Here is a 19065-nt window from a genome sequence, read left to right on the forward strand (position 1 = left end):
ATATAAAAATCATTAGCTTATACTGCTAACGAAAGGGAGGGTAACAAACGAGAAAACAGGTGTTCCTGTCATTCCAAATGGAAACATAAGTCCGATACAAGCTTTCTTTTTATTTAAGTACATATCTGTTTTGCTGATGTGCTCAGCGTGTAGCTTGAATGACAAGGGGAAATTTGAAATGTATATTATTTGGTATACCTGAAAAAGTCATACTTAAGAAAAACGCAGAATCCTTCACCGGACAAACTAAGAACTTGCACCAAAAACACGAATTCTATGTTCAATAGGAGCCCGGCAACATGGGCAGGTGGCCTTACCTTTTTTCCCGTAATCATCATTGCAATTGGCACAAAGAACTTGATGAGCACATGGCAGGAAAACAACAGAGACTTCATCTCTCATGCAAATTATGCATTCCCTATCACAGCCCACTTCTTTCTCTGCTGATTTCTCCAGGTTATCCAAATCACGAAGCATCTTAGCAATAGTTTCTCCTTGGGGTTTTGCACCTTCTGGGATTGCTTTTGGCAACGCATTTGATTGATGTACAGATTCAGTAGACTGGGCGGATACTTTTAGACGTGAGAGTTCCTGCTCAAGTCTTTGGAGGTCATCCTTGTGACGCTGGAAATCTATTTCTATCTTTAGGCGCAATTCTTCAAGCTTTCTTTTATTACTAGCCTCAGCTGCTTCCTTAGCACGTCGTTCCGCTTCCACTTGAGTCAAGGCTTCCTCCTTAGCCTTCAGTTCCTGCCTCCATTTCACCTGTAACAAGAAATTCGCAGAACAGAGTTGTTGCATTGGCATGTGTTTCGTACTATATAAGGATAACTGTTAAAATGGAACTGAAGTAACTGCATTTGAAGATATACAAACAAGTTTTTCCTAGAGAGAAGAAATTATAGAACATCAATGGAGAGTGATTTTACCTTCTGCACTGAACAGAAATAGTATAAAATGTAGTTGAAGACTCACTAAGGTAAGGATATATGGCATGCAATGGGATGAAATTGTACGACAAATTTTAAACAGGAGAATAGAGCAAGGTAATTGAGCTAGGCCAGCATTATGGCCACCAACCAGAAAGATGAACTCCACACCCTTCAAAAAGACTTATACAATTTTGTCCTCCCATATAATCACCTAAAGAGTCTGTCGTCACACCCCAGTCAAAGGGTGCTGCGTCTAGGACTAGCTGATAAGATGCTGGGTTAACCCGAAAAACAGGAAGTCTTGGATTCGAGGTATTTTGGGAATACTGATGGGTGAAGTGAGCACTTCTGTGATAGGTAATAGCACCACTTATAATTCAGTCAATGTAGACTTCAAAGACCAACAAAGTGATAGGGAAGAAGACTAGAGGGAATCATAAAGGAAGAGAGTGAGAGGAGAAAAAGAAGATTAGAGAGTGGGAAAACCAAATTCAAATCAGTACTTATTTTATCCTGGTAATAAAAACTAATGATAAGGAACAAGGGAAAAAACTGGATTACATCATACAATTGATTGAGAAAGGCAAAAACTGAAATTTCATACGGCTATTCTTATATATAGCAACCTTGCAACTCCTAAGAAATTTAAACAAAAGCGACAAACGAAATTTTTCAAACAATGTTCCGTTATACTGTATTCAATATAGAGTAATCCCACGCTTCAATTAAGCAGCATCCAACAAGGTGGAATGACATATAATGCTAGAATCATCCAGGATCTACCAAGACAATATTTTTCAGACAAATTCAGGGCTCGTCAGGGAAGTGCTTTTAAAAGACTGAAACTTCTTTTCGAGAAAATGTTTTTAATACCAATCCTTAGTAAAAGCAATTCAAATGCCCTTAGAACCCAAAAACATTTTCCCTAAAGGCACTTTCAGTCATTCAAAAGAAATTCCTAAACGAGCTCTCATTCTAACTGGTAAGTACAGGCTGCCACTTAATTAAAACTAAATCATTATTGAAAACTTTGCACGACTTTATTTTTTGATAGTTTCTGATAGAGGATAAAGTAGATTTCTTCTATTGTACAAGTGGTTATGACATCACCCTCAAGAGTAGGTTTTGAAGGTTGAAAAATTAGATGTCAACTTGCTGGACTTATGCCCTCCTACCTATTACAAAATCTCCCCACCTTATGCTACCAAGAAGATCAGAAATATGAAATCTCCACTACTGAGGTTAAAGAACCAAAGCCAGGTCCAAGAAACTTATCTTGTTGCATTCTCTCCCAATTGAGTTGAAGACCATTAGTCGAACTAAAATTGCTAGTATCAGCAAAGCAAACCACAAAATTCCCCTCACAACCAACCTGAAGTTCTTAAATAACTATGACTATCGAGAATGAGACTCTTGAGCCATAAAGGAAAAAAATATAAATAGTAAAGACCCCACAACAAATACATTAACCATTAAAATATATCCATAAGAAAGCACAGACCATGATTAATTTATGAAAACATTTTTAAGTCAAAGTCAACAAAATTTTACCTAGCAACTATAGAATGCAAACAAAGTATTACATCCTTCATGGAGTTACAACAATACTTCAGTATTTCACATGTGCGTCTAGTCCATACAATTCACAAGTGGCTCCGCAGGTGGACAAATATTATAAGAGAACAGAAAAAGTTTGGAATCTCCGGGCTCACCATCATAAGAATATTGACCATCCCCTTACAAGTACTGAAGTAACAGCTGAGCAAAAGAATGAAAGCGAACAGATGATAGAACAAACAATACCAGCCTATGATTCTTGACTTCTCCATTATTCTAAATGAAACTTTTGAATCTTAACTTTTAGATGACAGGCTTGAACTTGCACATTGCACTATGTAAATTATTCCTCCACATCCAGTGATGCCTCAACCATTGTACTGTAAAACTTTGTTTGAATTGTTGTTCAAGTTGTTGCTTCATTCACTCACTTATTCAAAACTAAGCATTTGGTTCTAATCAAGGGTTGCACGACTTTCTATGAAACACAAACCATCACCCTATTTAAGTTACCAGACGCATCAACAACCTGTAAATTCAAATCACACGAACATAGCATTGTGTAAAAAGAAAAATGTTAGGTGTGTGCATATGTGCAAAGATAAAACACATAAATGTAACCAACCTCAGCTTCTTTCTGATCATGCTTCATCCGAGCCAAATGTTGTTGCAATTCTGAAATCTTCTCTTTCTCCTCTGCAATCTCTTCCTGCAATTTAGTTTTCTGTTTCTCCCAAGCCAAAAGCCTCTTCAGATATTTTTTCTCCCTCTTTGCAACCTCCAAACAAGTTGTTACTGACTCTGATGCACTCAGTTTAGAAGCCTCCATCTCTGCTCTGATTTCTGCATTCTCAGTCTCAAGCCGTCTCACAGCTGCATTTGCACGGTCCACTTGACCACTGGCCTTTCTTAGAGCGTTTTCCATTTCTGAGAGTCTCTTCATGGTTGAGTCCTCAAGAGTTTGCTTCCCTTTCTTCAACCTTTGAGTCTCCTCCCTTTCGAGCCTCAGCATTTTAAGCTCTGCAAGATCGTGACTGAGCTTTGTTGCAGCCTGCATTGCCTTCTGGTGCGCCCATTCCTTCCGTTCCTTAACTTGCTTCTCAAGCTCTTTTACTTGATGAAGTAGAGTAACTATCACCTCATTCTTTTGATCTTCCCCAACAAACTCCATATTCTCATCAAGATTCAAATCGCGAAACTTACTCAACACTGAGTTAACCACCTCCTGGTTCTTTGAATTCTTTGACTCATCAGACTGCTGAACTGCAGCTTCAGACCCCAGTCCAACCGAGGTGTCCCCACTAGTTAAACTGTTCAGGCAAGCCTGTGGTTGAGCATTGAACTGTTTTGAGTTTGCTCGAAAACCAGCTGCAAACATTGCAACATTCCTTTTCAACAACGACTTCATGGAGGGAGAAAGGTTAAACCTCTTGGGACACTCAATATCCCTTTGCAAAGTCAATTCAGCACCATAAGAGAAAAACCCATGAACCGGAAACTCTGAAGCTCCCCCATCTCCAAACCCCCAACCACCATGAAACCTACAAAGTGCAGGAGCCATAACGCCAACTGAATGGTTACCATTACTACCAGATTCAACATTACTGGATGTCGAGCTACTATTTTCATTACCTCCACTGGGAAGGGAGGGAATTTCCATAGTACTTGCCCGACCCACATGAAGATCACTCATAAGCAAACACCACATAGCATCACCTTTACTTAAATGTGGCCTAACTTGTTGCAACATACACACCATACCCGCAAGCGAGTACTCCTCCAGCTGCCTTAAATCAGCAAAAACAGGCTCAGCCTCATCCGACTTCCCATTACTGCTTCCACAACTACTATTCAAATAGGCCAATGAGTTATGCATAATGTTGGTTAACACATCCATACCGCCATAGCAATGCCCATTTCGCAATATCGCTTTAAGTGCGGCATCCTCGTCATAACCCAACGCAACTAGCTTAGAAATAGCCTCATTGTACAAAAATTCCAAATTTTTCAATAAAATCTCCTCCAATTGTTCCTCAGTGCAGTAACCCCACCCGCTCTCATCCAAATTGGGGTTGGGGCCTGGGATCGATTTAGGGTTCTGGGTGGAATCGTTGTTGGAACCCAGATGGTGATTGAATGGTTTGAGACCCGATTCGAGTATGGATTTGGAGATTGACGCCCTATCAAAGTGACAACAATAATCGACATCGGGTTTTGTAGATCGGGGCTTTCGATTTGTACGGATGTGCTTCTCTCTCACAGTGCAGCCCATTCTGTGTGTATAGATAGATAGATATATAAACAGCTGTATCTATAGGCTGAAGAATAAAATGTAAATAAAAAACAAACAAAATCGTGCATATAAAAAGGGTAGGAAAATCTCTGTGCGAAAATAATCGAATGAAGTTTTGGAGAAACTCACATGGAATTTGGCGACGATCGGCGTCTGGTTGCGGTCTGAGTTGCTGGAGCAGAGAGAAAGGGGAGAAGGGAGAATAAGCGGAGGGCTTGCAAACCACAATGGGTGGGTAGGGACATTGGATTGTGGGCCACTGGCCCACTGCGAAATAGGATCCCTAACCCAAAGTCACCAAGTCCGAGAGATTTTTCAATGTGCTCAAAAAATGAGATGGTACGTCATTTGTCATTGTATAAGTGGAGGGAAATGTTTTTTTTTTTTTTTTTTTTTTTTTAAGTGTCTATCCACTTGTATAACGACATATAACATATGTGCCCATGTTCCGAACACACTAAAAAATCTATTACCAACTACAACTTCTTGGGCGAAAACTGTTTTTATATTTATTGAAAACTATCGTCGGGATAGCAAAAAGTCTAATCGTGCAGTCCTCATAAGAATATTTTTCTTCTAAATATAGAACTTTGAAGTGCACAATTAAAATTTTAAAGTGTCAATAACAATTACTTTTTTATTTTGTTTATTAAGTATAATTTTGTTTTTTTATATACAACTATATATTTACAATAAAGGGGTGAGATGATAAATTTTTTGCAAAGTCGTCGTTCTTGAGAGGATAAATTGTTTGCAAAGTCATCGTTCTTGAGATTCAAACCTGAGTATAAGTAGAAAAAATTATTATCTCCATTAATGCTCAAAATTAGGAGGTCAACATAAGACCAGTACGATCAACCCTTCGTGGGCTTGGATAATAAAGCTAATTTATGGACAACATAATATAAGTGGTTCAACCCCAAAAATAGTTACTCTCACTATTGTGGTCTGGTGTATATTTAATGTTGATCATAATAACTCTTAAGACAATGTAATGCAATTTTGCTTTTGTGAATCTAATCGCTTGTAAGGGTATTTGACCGCTTTATATAGGCCCTAAGTGAGCCCCAAAAAGTCCTCCGTTCTTAATTATCTCACCGCCCTATCATTTATTAGGCAAACTTGTAGATACGACCTATAAGCTATTCCTTCATTGTTCACTCAACACGTGGAGAGGAAGTGACATTTACACAAAGCTTTTTGCATGATTTTTTGTGTCGACGCGCCTCGACTGAGTCTATCATTAGCAAGTGGAAAAGCACTTTACCTGAGTGCTAGGCTTGACAACAGTTATGTCTGTTCATAGACCTTTTTTTTCCTATCAAGGGCCAATTGTGGCTGGGAGTTAACTCTAGATAAACCTGTCCTTGAAACTCTGTACCAGAAAGTTATCAAGTTTGCTAATTGGCTTGAATGGTCAGAAAGTACTTTAAATTTTGCTATCGCCTCTTCTTGTTGGTAGATGATCATAGCTATTAGAGGTCATTGATGGCATGTCGTCTTTCGTTCTCATGGTGGTGTTGAGTCATCTGGATTTCTTGGGCTGGCTTGCAGACCTAATGTCTTGATCATTTCATCCTTAGTGGACTTTCCAAGCCTATCTATTGTGCCTAAAAACAACCATATATTATTTTAATAGGTCTAAAATGACCCTGCATTAACAAGTCCCCTACTCTTCCTTCAAGGGCTTTTTCTTAGTATGGAATTGTCACGATCGGCTAGTCTTTCTCTTAAAATAATTTAGAGTTGTTTTTTTTCCGCAAATGTGCAACGATCTGGTTCTCTTCTTTACCCAAAGCATTCGGTCCCGTAGAATGTCAATAGTCTCTTAACTCCTTACACAACGAGGAAGTCAATGCGCTTTGGTTTTCCGATGTATGCAGTGCACGTGTCTGGCTTTTGCTGGTGGATGAATCAAAGCGTTTAGCATTGGAGCCATAATGGGTAGGCATGACGTCGTGGAAGATGAGGTATCTCCAACCTTGAGAATATACTCAGTGAAATAGCCAAGTTTTCCCAACACTACAACGTGTACTTCCATCATCTTTGACCAAATCTTGAAGTTTGAGTCATTCAACTTGAACCCAAATGGCAAGCGTTGATGTTTGTTGATTCGCTTAGAGTCGTCGAGGCTTGATTCAAGATAAGAATCATTTCTCTGGGTTTCCTATCGTCATCCATTAGTGCAGTGGACACTGATAATTGTGATTAGGGTTTCGATGTCGCCTAAAAACAACATACGATGGTAGGATTTTTCGGCAGTAGGGTTAGGATTTTTTCAGGAAAATACAGGCATAAACCTTGTAATACCCTGAAAATTTAAATACATGAATTAGATATTCATAATTATGAATATGTGGAGAAAATAAAAAACAAATCGGTTTACAGTTATGAAAATTGAATTGAGAAATTTTAAAATTTTAAAATTTTAATATTTATCGATAAGTGAAAAAGACGAAAATGCCTTAGTTGGCTTAACATAATTATACGAGGACGTATTTTATCCTCATATATTTTAAACTATTTCTTGCCATATTTGGATAGAGCTCAGTCCCACGAGCGTGTAGGTGAAAACCGTTTGCCAAACAAAATTATAAAGAGTGAAATAGAAACGAATGAAGATAAGGGCAAAATGGTCCTTTTGCCGTGAATATGGAATGCTCCAGATTTGTTGGAGCTTTGCCTTGGTGTAGAAAAGCCACGCGGTGGCTGTAGTAAAAAGAAAAAAAAAAGAGGGGAGTGAAAAACCAATTGGAGAAAGGAGGAAACATAAAAGAAAAAAAAGAAAAGGAGGAAGAAGGAGAGGGGGGCTTCCCAATTGGGGAGAAGGAAAAGTGAGAGGGACCAATCAGAAAGAGGGAAAAGAGGGGAAAGGAAAGGAAAAAAAAAAAAAAAAAAGAAGAGAAAAACTGGGTCTCCCTTGACCCGTGCTGCCCGATTGGCGGAAACCATGGAAACCGATGGTTTTCTGGCATAATTCCAGTGAATTATGCCGAGAAAACACCTGAGAAATACTCCACATCCCTCCCTCTACCAATTCCACCAAAAAATTTAGGAAATTTGGCATTGGATTTGGGGAAAAATTGCATCGGTGGGTAAGAGGGTTATTTGTCGAATTCCACCATTTCTGAAACGTTCTCTTCCAATTACCACCACCATTAGATTTCTCTTGAGCCCTGGAACAAAGCCCAACCAGTTGTAGGGGCGGCGAAGCACCGGAGAAGTTGAATCAAAGCCACCCAAATTCTAGGGTTCTGACGGGTTCGAGGCAAATCCGAGCACTTCCCAGCCGCCACCCACGACGGCGCATGACCAGTGGGCGACGCTGCCCTTTTCATGCAGATTTGGATATTTTAAATCCATATTTGGCAACCATTTGATGTGATTCGATTGTGAAAGCTAATGTTGAATATTTCCATTACTAGAATATTTTCGGAAATGGATAAAAGAATGAAGGATAAACTACAAAAGGTTTGATCCCGCTCAAGGGTACGTAGGCAGTCTAACATAAGTTAGATGCAGCCTTAAAAATAACCAAGTTTAATCTTTTGTTGAAAATTTTTCTAAGAAAAAGAATTGGGTGATTAATTTAAAATTTTACCTTATATTTTTGGTAAACAAATTTAGGTTATAGATTTTGTGAGTATCTAAGAATTAAATAAAAGAATTGTGATAAATGGTAGAAATTAAACAAGAGTTTAATTTGGGCCTGTCATAGTAATTATCTTCCGAAATAAAAATTTTGGGTCTAGGCGTTACAAACCTACTCTAATGTCAAGATAAAATTAATAGTAGAGAATAAGGGTTATATTTAAATGTGTGTTCTTCTCTCTAAGAGGCTCGATATATATAAAAGTATATATACAAGTACAAGTTGACTAGGCATACAAGGAATTAGGGGTGAGCATGGGCCGGGCCCAAATTTGAAGGAACCGGATCAGTTTTAAAATGAAACGGGGAAGGGCCGGGCTGAGTAAAGCCTTTTTTATTATTGGAACCGGCCCTAACCCGAACTGTTTGAAACGGGTCGGTTCCAGTTTGGGTCCACGGGTCCATTTGCTTCACTTTTTTTTTCAAAACCGGATTAATAATTTGTTGTCATCCATTGCTTCGTCAAACGAAAATTTCGGTCAAGTTCATACCTTAAAAACTTAATTCAAATTCTATATCAAATTTGGGGAATCAAAGAACGAAAATTTGGAAAGTTTAAATCTAATTCCTTTTAACAATAACAATTTCTTTAAATGCCCAAGTTTGTTGCCTAATTGAGAATTTTCTTGGTCTCAGATTCCTCTCTCTCTTGACAGAAAAGTTAAAGAAGAAATCAACAATTCCAAGACGAATAGAAAGAATTAAGAACCCTAAATTCCTAAAGAAGAAAGAATTAAGAAACCCTAAAATTCGAATTGCTATTGAAGTAGCTTCGAAATTGAACAAACTAAAAACCTTAAATTCCCAAATCACAAAGAAACCCACATAATTCAACAACCCTAATTCATAAATTACCTTGGAATTTACAGGAAGATGGTAAGGTGATGTCGTGTGGTGGCAATAATATGTGATGTTGACACAATCGAATTCGAATCGACTCAGTGATTGTCAAGAACGAAAAATGATAAACAAATGTGAAAGGACAACAAGAAACGAGTCGAAGGAGTCGAGTCGAGGCTTGAGGGTGGGAGAGACTACGAAGAACAAGAAACTTAGTGCAGTCTAGGGAGTGGGAATGGGGGAGGGACTAAAATTCTGAAAGTTTAAAACCATTAGAAACCCAAAACCTTATGTTAAACGGGCCAGTCAGGGGGCCCGTGGTTCTCAAGTTATGGACCCGCACCACCCCGTAAATACTCTCGTCCCATCTCGCTCCGTTTCGTCTCTACTAATTTTGGCCCCGCCCCTACTCGCGGGTCCAGGACCAGTTTGCCCACCCCTACAAGGAATCCCTCAGAATAAGGAAATTACAATCCTGCAATAAATACATCGAAATATTGACTCACGCCAACACCATTATCCACAACCATCGCTTCAAGGCTCATCTGCAACACTCCATCAAAACCATTTATCCAAGCACCATTTTACTCAATTCGTACAACACCCCTGCTCCTCCATCAGATTTCTTCTCATTGCCTTAACGACAACGTAGCGTTTGGGACAACAATGAAAATTGAGCATCCCTTGAAAGTTCAAATATTTACATGTTGAATTACTCTATTAATGGTCCCGTTTTCATTCACAATGATGACTACAACAATATTGCTATGTGGAACCCGTCAATTCAAAAGTCCAACAGGATCGTCGGGCCAACCATTGAGATTGAGCAGTTGCCGTCATCAGATTTGGGGATGAACCTCTATATTCGGGTACGATTCAACTGCTCATGACTATAAAATATTTGGCACTTATGGGGTTCGATAATAGCATATCGCAAGTTTAAATTTTAGTCTAAAATCATCAAACTCATGGGAAAGGAACTTGCCTTGGAATGCTTTTGAAGCACGCATCCAGAGTTTAGATAAAAATTGACATGCAAATTCTAACTGTTGATCCTTCGAGCCAGAAGTATCAGAACTTTGACACCCCGGTCAGTTAGGGTGACACTTTTGTGATGGGTTTGGAGGTCTTGCAAGAAACAGAACCAAACACGGACGATGATATCCCATATTCAAGGAGTTAATACATTTAAACTCCTAGAAAAAAACAAGAAATCACAATCAAGCCTCAAAAGGCACAAAAGGATAGTGCTAAGCCATCTAGAAAAAAAACCTAATTACAAGGGGGGCAAGGAAGCCCATCTTGAGAAAGAACAAGAACCAACGAGGGAAGGGGTTGTGACGCCCATCTGTAGTTTCTCACCCTCTACAAAGCCAAAGTTGCAGCCTCATGAGCTGCTCTATTTGTCTTCCTTGAAACCCATCGCCAACTGACAGCATTGAAAAACAACTGAAGCCTCCAAATCTCAGACAGAATAAAGAAAATTTTCCACATAGCACTAGCACTTTTTTTGTTATGTAGTCCACAACTTCCTTAGAGTCACTTTCAACGATCACATTCCTAATCCTTAACTCCTTTGCCAAAGACAAACCCGCAAAAGCCGCCTCAGCCTCCATTGCTTCAGGAAAAGCACGCTGCAAAGTAAACGCCTCCCCGCCAATAAGAGAGCCCCAATGATTTCGAATAATGACCCTCACAGCCCCATACAGTCTTGGCTTATTACAAGCCCCATCCACGTTAATCTTAACAAAAGGATCACAAGGAGGGGACCATGTAAGGGGAATTACATCCTCTCTTGCAAGGAGGGTGGGTGTCACAAAACAAGAGTAAATCTCACCAAAACGAAAAGAGCTTTTCTACAAAACTCGAGCAGGGGAAGGATCCAGGCCATTGAAGAGAGCATGACATCTCTCCTTCCAAATTTCGCAAACAATTATTGCTGTTAGACTGAGAAAATTAGAAAAGCAAGACTTTGACAATGAAAGGCTTTGTACCATACCTAAGAACCACGAATCCAAAGTTGTAACTAATTGAGGATTAGGCTTGTGGTTTAATAGAGAGCCAAACCAAACACACATCACCCAAGGGCATAAAAGCATGATGTGTTCGATAGATTCCTCAAACTTCTTACAAAAAGGACAAAGAGGGTTTCAGGCAACCTTACGACAAAAAGAGAAAGCTTTGTAGGTATGGCATTTGTTATTGCTCTCCACAGAAAATTGTTCACCTTTGGTACCGCTCTGATGTTCCATATCAATTTCCAAACCTTGTTATCAATTTGATGAGATGAATGGTTTGATACTCGACTCGACAAAAAAGAGTGGGATTTCGTCCAATTATAACCACTTTTTACTGAATATTTCCCATCTTTAGTCCAAGGCCAGAATCTCTTGTCCTCCTCCAAATGACCATACAACGGGATATACTTAATCAAACAAGCATCCTCCTGAGAAACAAAATGCTCAACTTCATTCAATCTCCAAGAGAGGGAAGTAGAGTCAATTAGAAACACCACCATTGTTGGAATCGGCCCCACAATGATCGTAGTTGGTTTCGGACAAGAAGTAATAGGCGTGGGGAGCCAATTGTCGCTCCATATTTTAACACACTGCCCATTTCCAATCTGCCATTTTGCCCCTCTTCCAATAATTTTTCTACCTTCTAATAGGCTACTCCAAGCCCAAGAAGGGTGCGAGCCCCTTGATGCCTTCATGAAATCAGAATTTAGGAAGTATCGAGCCTTCAACACTTGAACCCAATAAGCATTGGGGTTTTAAACTATTCTCCAACATTGCTTTGCTAACAAAGCACAGTTGAAAGTCAGGTCTTGCGAGTCTCTACGTATTTAGGTTCATTTTTTGGCAAAAGAAGCAATGTTTGGATTATGAAGGAATACGGAGTGACAAACTATTGGAGAGGGAGTTGTGCCTTGTGAGTTTGGTTATTGCAAACTGATAATGGTCTCAAAGAATGGTGAATATGGTTCCCCTTTTTTTTTTTTTTTTTTTTGGTTGAATTGAAATGGTGAAGAATTTTATTGCTTAAAAGAACAAGCCAATTCACGGAAGCAAAACAACTAGACTGAAACAACCATCAAAGTACCAGTACACCCTTCAAGAAGAAATCAGTAATGAGGTCTAGCGGTTTCTTAAATCATGAACAAAGAGAACCACTAAAGGCAAGTGACCATTTACTACAGTGGTGGAAAAATGTTACGCCCTTATATGACGGCGTGAGCTCAAACTCTATTGGTAGCTAATCTAACACAATCTATCGTTTGACACCTTGCACGACAGCATGGGTTCAAACTCCATCGGTAACTAATCTAACACCTAATTTAACAAAATCTATCGTTTGACAAAAAAAAAAAAAAAAAAAAAAAAAAAAAAAAAAACCCGCAATAGAGGGCAGTACGACTCAAGGGTTGAAATGGTTATTTTGAATCAAGAGTTGACTACCCTTTTTTTGGTGTAATTTAAAGGAAAGGGAACCAAACAAGTCAATATTTGGGGTCTAATTAGAAGACATTTCGAGCAATGAATGGTTTCTGAATATGGCAGTCAAAGCAACAAAAGATGATCCAAGTAATCTTCCCTGCTGACAAATAAGAAGACATTTCAAGCAATGAATGATTTCTGAATGTGGCAGTCAAAGCAACAAAAGATGATCCAAGTAATCTTCCCTGCTGTCAGTTTATCGTCTAGATAACGCACATCGAACGCCAACATGATCATCTCTTCGGATCTTTTTAATGAGAATTTCGATAATTCTTAAATTATATATGTTCATTGTACATTGTGATATCAGTTTTAATCAGGTATTATTTATATTCAATTTTAAATAAAAAAAGATTAAAATAATTTCTGACCTCAAGATATACGATGAAAAAACACGATTTACCAATTTTCAGAATCCTCAGAAAGAAGATCCGGATTCCATGTAATGTAAATGTCTGTCTAATCAATATACTCTACATTTCCATATATTTATCTGATTTGAAGAATAATAAATAGAGACCTCTAATAAATGGACACACTTAGAAACATTCTTGGTCGAACAACAAAAAGTAAAACATAAGCAGCTTACTGCTCACGCAGAATTGACTGAGCCCACCGTATTAGAATATATTTTCAAACAAGAAAATTACTATTAACATTCTAAAAATTTCATTTGGTATTTCAAATTTTTTAATGATTAGAAAGATAAATACATTTATGAGGAATGTAGAATGAGATTTTTGAAGTGCTAATAACAGTTTTCTCAAACAAAATGACGTTTTTAAAGAGTTGTTTACTACAGTAAACATCAACTATGTATTTCCATAAGGGCCAAGAAAGATTTTGTGATTGTTTCAGAATAAATGTAACATAAGATGCGGTAAAGTTAGGACAATTATTATATGAGGTCCATCCAATATTAGATGCCGAGCACCTAAGAAATTGATATGAACATTATGAGCTATCTCGTAATAAAATCGGTTGTTGCTGATGTTAGGATTATGAGGTACATTTCTCTCTCAACCCACTTGCTGGACCAAACAAAACCACAAGTAACAATTGCAATTATTTTGGTTGGACTGAATTAAATATGTACAATAGAGACTTGTGGCACAATTTTTTCAAAGGCAAGGAAATGTAACACAGCATAATGATATCCACACATTATTCTTTTTTTCTTCCGCGCATTTCTGTTTAATGTTATTTATTGTTTCTATTTGATTTATTCAATTCGATGCTAAAAATAAACGAAAATGTTTAATAGAAAAAAAATAATGTGTGGTTATCATTTCGAAATAAAAAAAAAATTCAAATAATTACTTGCTAGTTGTTGGCAGAATTACCACCAATGGAGCAAAGTTTTGAGCAAAACCAGAACCAAAATCCCTTGTTCTTCTTATTCTTCTGCTTCAATGCTTGAAAAGCAGCACTCTCTCTCTTGGTCTCAATATCTGCCATGTAGTTCACAACAGCCTGGTGATGAACAAACAAATTGAATGAGCGTTTATTACATCAAAGGAATATGAATAAAGTTGACGTTCCACCATAACAATTAGAAAACGGGTGAAATGGAGCACGTGTTGCTGTTGGGATTCATATGAGACAACTTGCTTTGATATCATGAAGTAAGTTGAGTTACATCATAAAACTAATTGAAAACATGAGAAGTAACCCAACTTACTTATAAGTTCATGCACGGTCAGTCATTCCATCAATGAGAGATTCATTCTCAAGATAACATATACAAAACTAATTGAAAGTTTCTTATATAGCGTTAGCGTTACCTGGGCACCCAGTTTTATCACTTCTCTTGGTGGAACTTCCATAGGTGTCTCATCGGCGCGAAAAGCTCTCAGTTTCGACAACATTTTGAAAGAGTTTGGTAAAGTTCTGATCTGATCATCACTGATATCCAACTCTTCAAGCAACTCAAGATTACCAATTGACCGCGGCAAGGCTCTCAGGTCTGCAAAGTTGTTTGCCACATTCAGCTTCTTGAGGTTCACTGCAAAGCACAGGTTTTCGGGTATGGATTCAAGTTCGTTGAAGCTAATGTCAAGCTCCTTGAGGTTGTTCAGATTACCAATTGTTGTTGGCAACGATTTGATTCTGTTATAGTGAAGTGTAAGAACCTCTAAGCTTTCGATCTTTCCAACTGCCTCCGGAAGAGCTCTTAGCTCGTTGAAATCCAAATGTAGCTCAACAATTGATGTGCAGGATCCAATTGTGTAAGGCAATTCCTGAAGCTCATTTGTTTCAACATTCAGTAACTTTAAACTGGCCAATTTCCCAACTGTATCAGGCAAATGGGTGAACTTGTTTGAACTCAAATCGAGGTTAAGGAGGTTAATCAAGTTCCCGAAAGAGGCCGGCAGAGATTTCAACATGTTTGCATGGAGGTCGAGATCAGTGAGATTGCTCAACTCACCAAATGACTCTGGAAGGTTTACCAGCTGGTTTGAGTGAATGTCAAGCTTTGTCAAGGCTTTAAGGCCATCGATGGTGGGCGGAAGAGCCATGATTCGGTTTTCAGACAAGTTCAATTCAGTTACATCTGATAACTTCCCAAGGGATACAGGAAGCCACTCCATTTGATCTACTAACTTTCCTCCAAGATCAAGAACTACTTCTCCACTTTTAGCGGTGTGTTCAATCACAGCTGCGACCTTCATTAGGCTTAACTTTCCAGCGTCCACGACACCTATAACGACATCAAAACATTTGAAGAAATGTCACATAGCTACTTTAAGTTACACAATTTTCTGCAGTAACAGTTAGGAGATAGCTAAACAATCTCTTGATTGAAAAATAGACGGAGTTAGTGAAAAGGACCAACGGTGTAACACAGGGTTAAGCTGGAGAACCCTAACAACTAATATAAGAGTTCAGGGACCAAAACTAAACTCGGGGTAAAGCTCAATGACCGTTGCTACAATCAAGCCTTCTCATAGGACCGAAACTTAGAAGACAGAACAAGAAAATACTAATATAAAATCTTCATGATTAGAGGTTGATTAAAACATGAACATCTTATTGATTAACAGGTCTTAAACTAATCACACTCATGGCTAACTAATACAACACGAAGATCAGATAACCTTAGCAGATATAGTACGCTTTCAAATCGAAAACATCAACGGAAAAAGAAAATTTTAGTTCCCAATTGACTTAATCCTCTGATCACCAAAAAATTCTGAAATAAAATTGAAGAATTTAAGAGGCTGACCTGAAGAAAGAGTGGAAGCACTCCTCACCAAACCCTTAAAGCCATCTTTCTCATCTTCTTCATATCCCATCTTCTTCTTCTTCACCAAACTTTGATCACGGATCACAGCTTCCCTCCCAACTTTCTCAACCGGGTCACTGAAATCAACATGATTCTGACCCGGAACATCACCCGAAAGCAACCCGGAAGCTCTCTGGATAAGATCATCAAAGGTGTGAAACAACTTGTCAGTCTCAACCACATAAGAAGCCTCTTTCCTCTGCTCGTGGCTCTGAAACAAAACCATGGTCTTCTTCGACTTCTGCAACACATGGAAGAGTTCTTGGGGAACATCTTTCGGTTTCTCTAGCTTCGATATCTCCTCGAGCTTCACTTGCTCCTCGTTGGCCACTGTTTCGAGGACGGACAAGGCTGCTTCGACCTCTTCAATGGAGGGCCTCGGTGGCAGTGACTTGTAGAGCTTCATGATTTCTTCAACTGTTTCTACAAGGGCAGGGCATGGTGGTTCTTCCTTGAGCTTGGGTTTGGCACCCATGGCTAATGGTTTGGGGGGAGACTTCGGAGAGTGCTTGGCAAGAAAACACAGAAATTGGCAAGTTTTGAATATCCGTTTGATTCTATGGGCTCTCTCTCTTATTCTATCCCATATAAAACAGGAGAACCATTTGCTCATTTCCTTCTAGAACTTTCTTTTATTTTATTTCCTATTTCTTTTCTTAATGTAAATTTAAAAACTTCACTCTTTTCCGTTTCCTTAATTCAGTATCGTAGTTTTTTTTTGGAAAGTACGTTATTCATTGATATGATTGGCAGAATACGTGTAATTAGGTTTCGGTAAAAAAATTTATTAGGGATATTAATCTGATCGAAGAGAAAAAAAGTGTCATGTACTAAAATTATATAACAGTACTATCTGAAACCAAAAGATCAATGATTATATCAGGAGGTTTTTCAAACCATATCACTTCTTGTTCCGGAGACAATCCCACTCTTGCCAATCTGTGAGCCACCCCATTGGCCTCTCGTCAAGTATAGGTGAGTTTGAAGAGATGCGAAAGTTCAACTCTCGACTCTCCAAAGATTGGACACCTGTTTGAAAGTGGTCTTTTTTTTATTTTTTTTATTTTTAACAAACGATATTATCTTTATTAAAGGGATGGAGGAGTATGCTAAACCTCATAATGAACTTGTAATAATGTGGTTAAAATTCGGTTTTGACGATAATCAAACCTAAGACATCTCACTTACAAGTGAAGAGAAATGTCACTCGACGGTAGTAATAAGTGGTTGTCTGAAAGTGCTTTTTAAAAAAGGAAACTTTAACGAAAAGCTTCTTGTACTAATCACTTTGACGAAAAATCACATTTTTACACTAAAAAGTCAATCATGATACTATTCACTTTACCCTTTATTTTATCCTTATCATTAAAACTCAAAGTTTTCAAACTATTTTTATTAGTTTTTTTTTTTTTTTAATATCTATTTGTGACTTGAATTTTTTATTATATTATCATGTCGATTACAAGTTCAAGTTATGAATAAAGATTTTCACCATGAAAAGAACAAATGGGATAAAATCAAAGGGATTGGACTGAATTGGATTGGTATGGATATTTTGTATATTTTCTTACTATATTTAAAAGATACAAAGAAGGGTTGAATTTTGAAAGGGAGAAGTGCGGTACAGCTGCTCAAAAGGTCAATTTCTATTAATTGAAATTAAAATATGCTAATGAAGTTGATGACATTAATTTTTGGTAAATGGACGATTTTGACCTTTACAAGACATCATGCATGATGCACGTCGATGCGCATGTATACAAGGTTTCGTTTCTTACAAGGATTTTACTTGGCTGGCCTACTAGTTGAATTCCCAAATATTGCTATTAGTGTTCTTGTTTCTCTTTCTTCCTTTTTTTTTTATTAAACTTATCGTTCATTGACTTTTTGTTTTTAGATTAAACGGAAGTTTATTAAAATATCCAGGAGGATCCCCGATGGATTCGCTTTATAAGAATTTTGAGAATCCTCCAATCACATCCGTTCATCGTACATTGTACGGTCAGAAATCATTGTAAATTTTTTTATTTAAAATTGAATATAAACAGTACTTGACAAAAATTGGCCGCACGATATACAATGAACGGATGTTATTGGAGGATCTCTGGGACCCTCACAAAAATGATCCAGCGAGGATCCTGTCTCTTAAAATATATACAACACAATTCATCAATCGTAGAGGTTCCATATATATAGCTGGTTTGGAAGTGATTTTAAAATGATTGAAAGTGCTTTTAGAGAAATTTTTGAGTTTCAAAAGAAAAAACATTAGTTATGTGCTACTTTCAAGAAGCACTTAAATGTTTTTCCAGGATTTACCTGCACTTTTATCTAGGATTGGTTCAAAAAACATTTTTAACAAAAGCGCTTTCAGTCATTTTAAAGCACTTCCAAATGAGCTCACAATTAACAAGAAAGATAATACTCTCGATGAGCAAACCTTGCAAGACGGAGAATTACCAAAGCACAAAAAAAAAACCGGGGATCATTCTCTAATTAATTTTATAAAATGTAACAACCTGGCAAGTGGCTTGTAGCTTAGTAGAAATTTTTTTTTAGTACATCGATATTTTTACACTAAGGAGAGAAAGAGTTCGGCTAAACCACACAATAAGTAGCCTAAATCATATGAATGTAGATTAAATAAATGTAGATAATCCTATCATTTGTAAAAGGAATTAAATGTAATGACTTGTTGCAAATCATATGGATGTTTAGATGGTTGTTTAATCATGAATGATATACACAAGCCATATCAATGCGATCTTATTTTATAGGTTTACTTCGTATCATTAATTATCAGCTTATTTTAGAAGCTTATTTTTCGGCAACGTCTCATAGAACTCAATTTTGATCACACTGAAACTAACAAATCATAATAGTTACCTACTAAAACTCAATTTTCGTCCCACTTTAACAGTATCTATCAAAATAAAATAATTACTTTCTTTCACTCAAAAGAAATCTGCAAAATTAGTAGTGACCAGGTCATATGATCAGAGTCCCGTT

The 19065-nt window shown here is 37.7% G+C and overlaps 2 protein-coding genes across 2 annotated transcripts; both read right to left on the minus strand.

Annotated features, from left to right (window-relative positions):
• Nucleotides 1-46: 46 nt before the first annotated feature.
• On the minus strand, nucleotides 47-5031 carry LOC137710801 (MND1-interacting protein 1-like). Its single transcript, XM_068449932.1, has 3 exons — nucleotides 4912-5031; nucleotides 3115-4762; nucleotides 47-765 (listed from the first exon to the last, which is right to left on the minus strand). Exons 1-3 carry the CDS (start codon nucleotides 5025-5027, stop codon nucleotides 247-249), a joined length of 2283 nt encoding a protein of 760 aa, XP_068306033.1. The 5' UTR covers nucleotides 5028-5031; the 3' UTR covers nucleotides 47-246.
• An 8740-nt stretch (nucleotides 5032-13771) lies between these two features.
• LOC137711447 (plant intracellular Ras-group-related LRR protein 5-like) lies at nucleotides 13772-16600 on the minus strand. The gene is made up of 3 exons (XM_068450689.1): nucleotides 15997-16600; nucleotides 14555-15471; nucleotides 13772-14243 (listed from the first exon to the last, which is right to left on the minus strand). Exons 1-3 carry the CDS (start codon nucleotides 16529-16531, stop codon nucleotides 14094-14096), a joined length of 1602 nt encoding a protein of 533 aa, XP_068306790.1. The 5' UTR covers nucleotides 16532-16600; the 3' UTR covers nucleotides 13772-14093.
• Between the last annotated feature and the right edge of the window lie 2465 nt (nucleotides 16601-19065).

The sequence above is a fragment of the Pyrus communis genome, chromosome 12, assembly GCF_963583255.1.
Source record: "Pyrus communis chromosome 12, drPyrComm1.1, whole genome shotgun sequence".
Classification (NCBI taxonomy): domain Eukaryota; kingdom Viridiplantae; phylum Streptophyta; class Magnoliopsida; order Rosales; family Rosaceae; genus Pyrus; species Pyrus communis.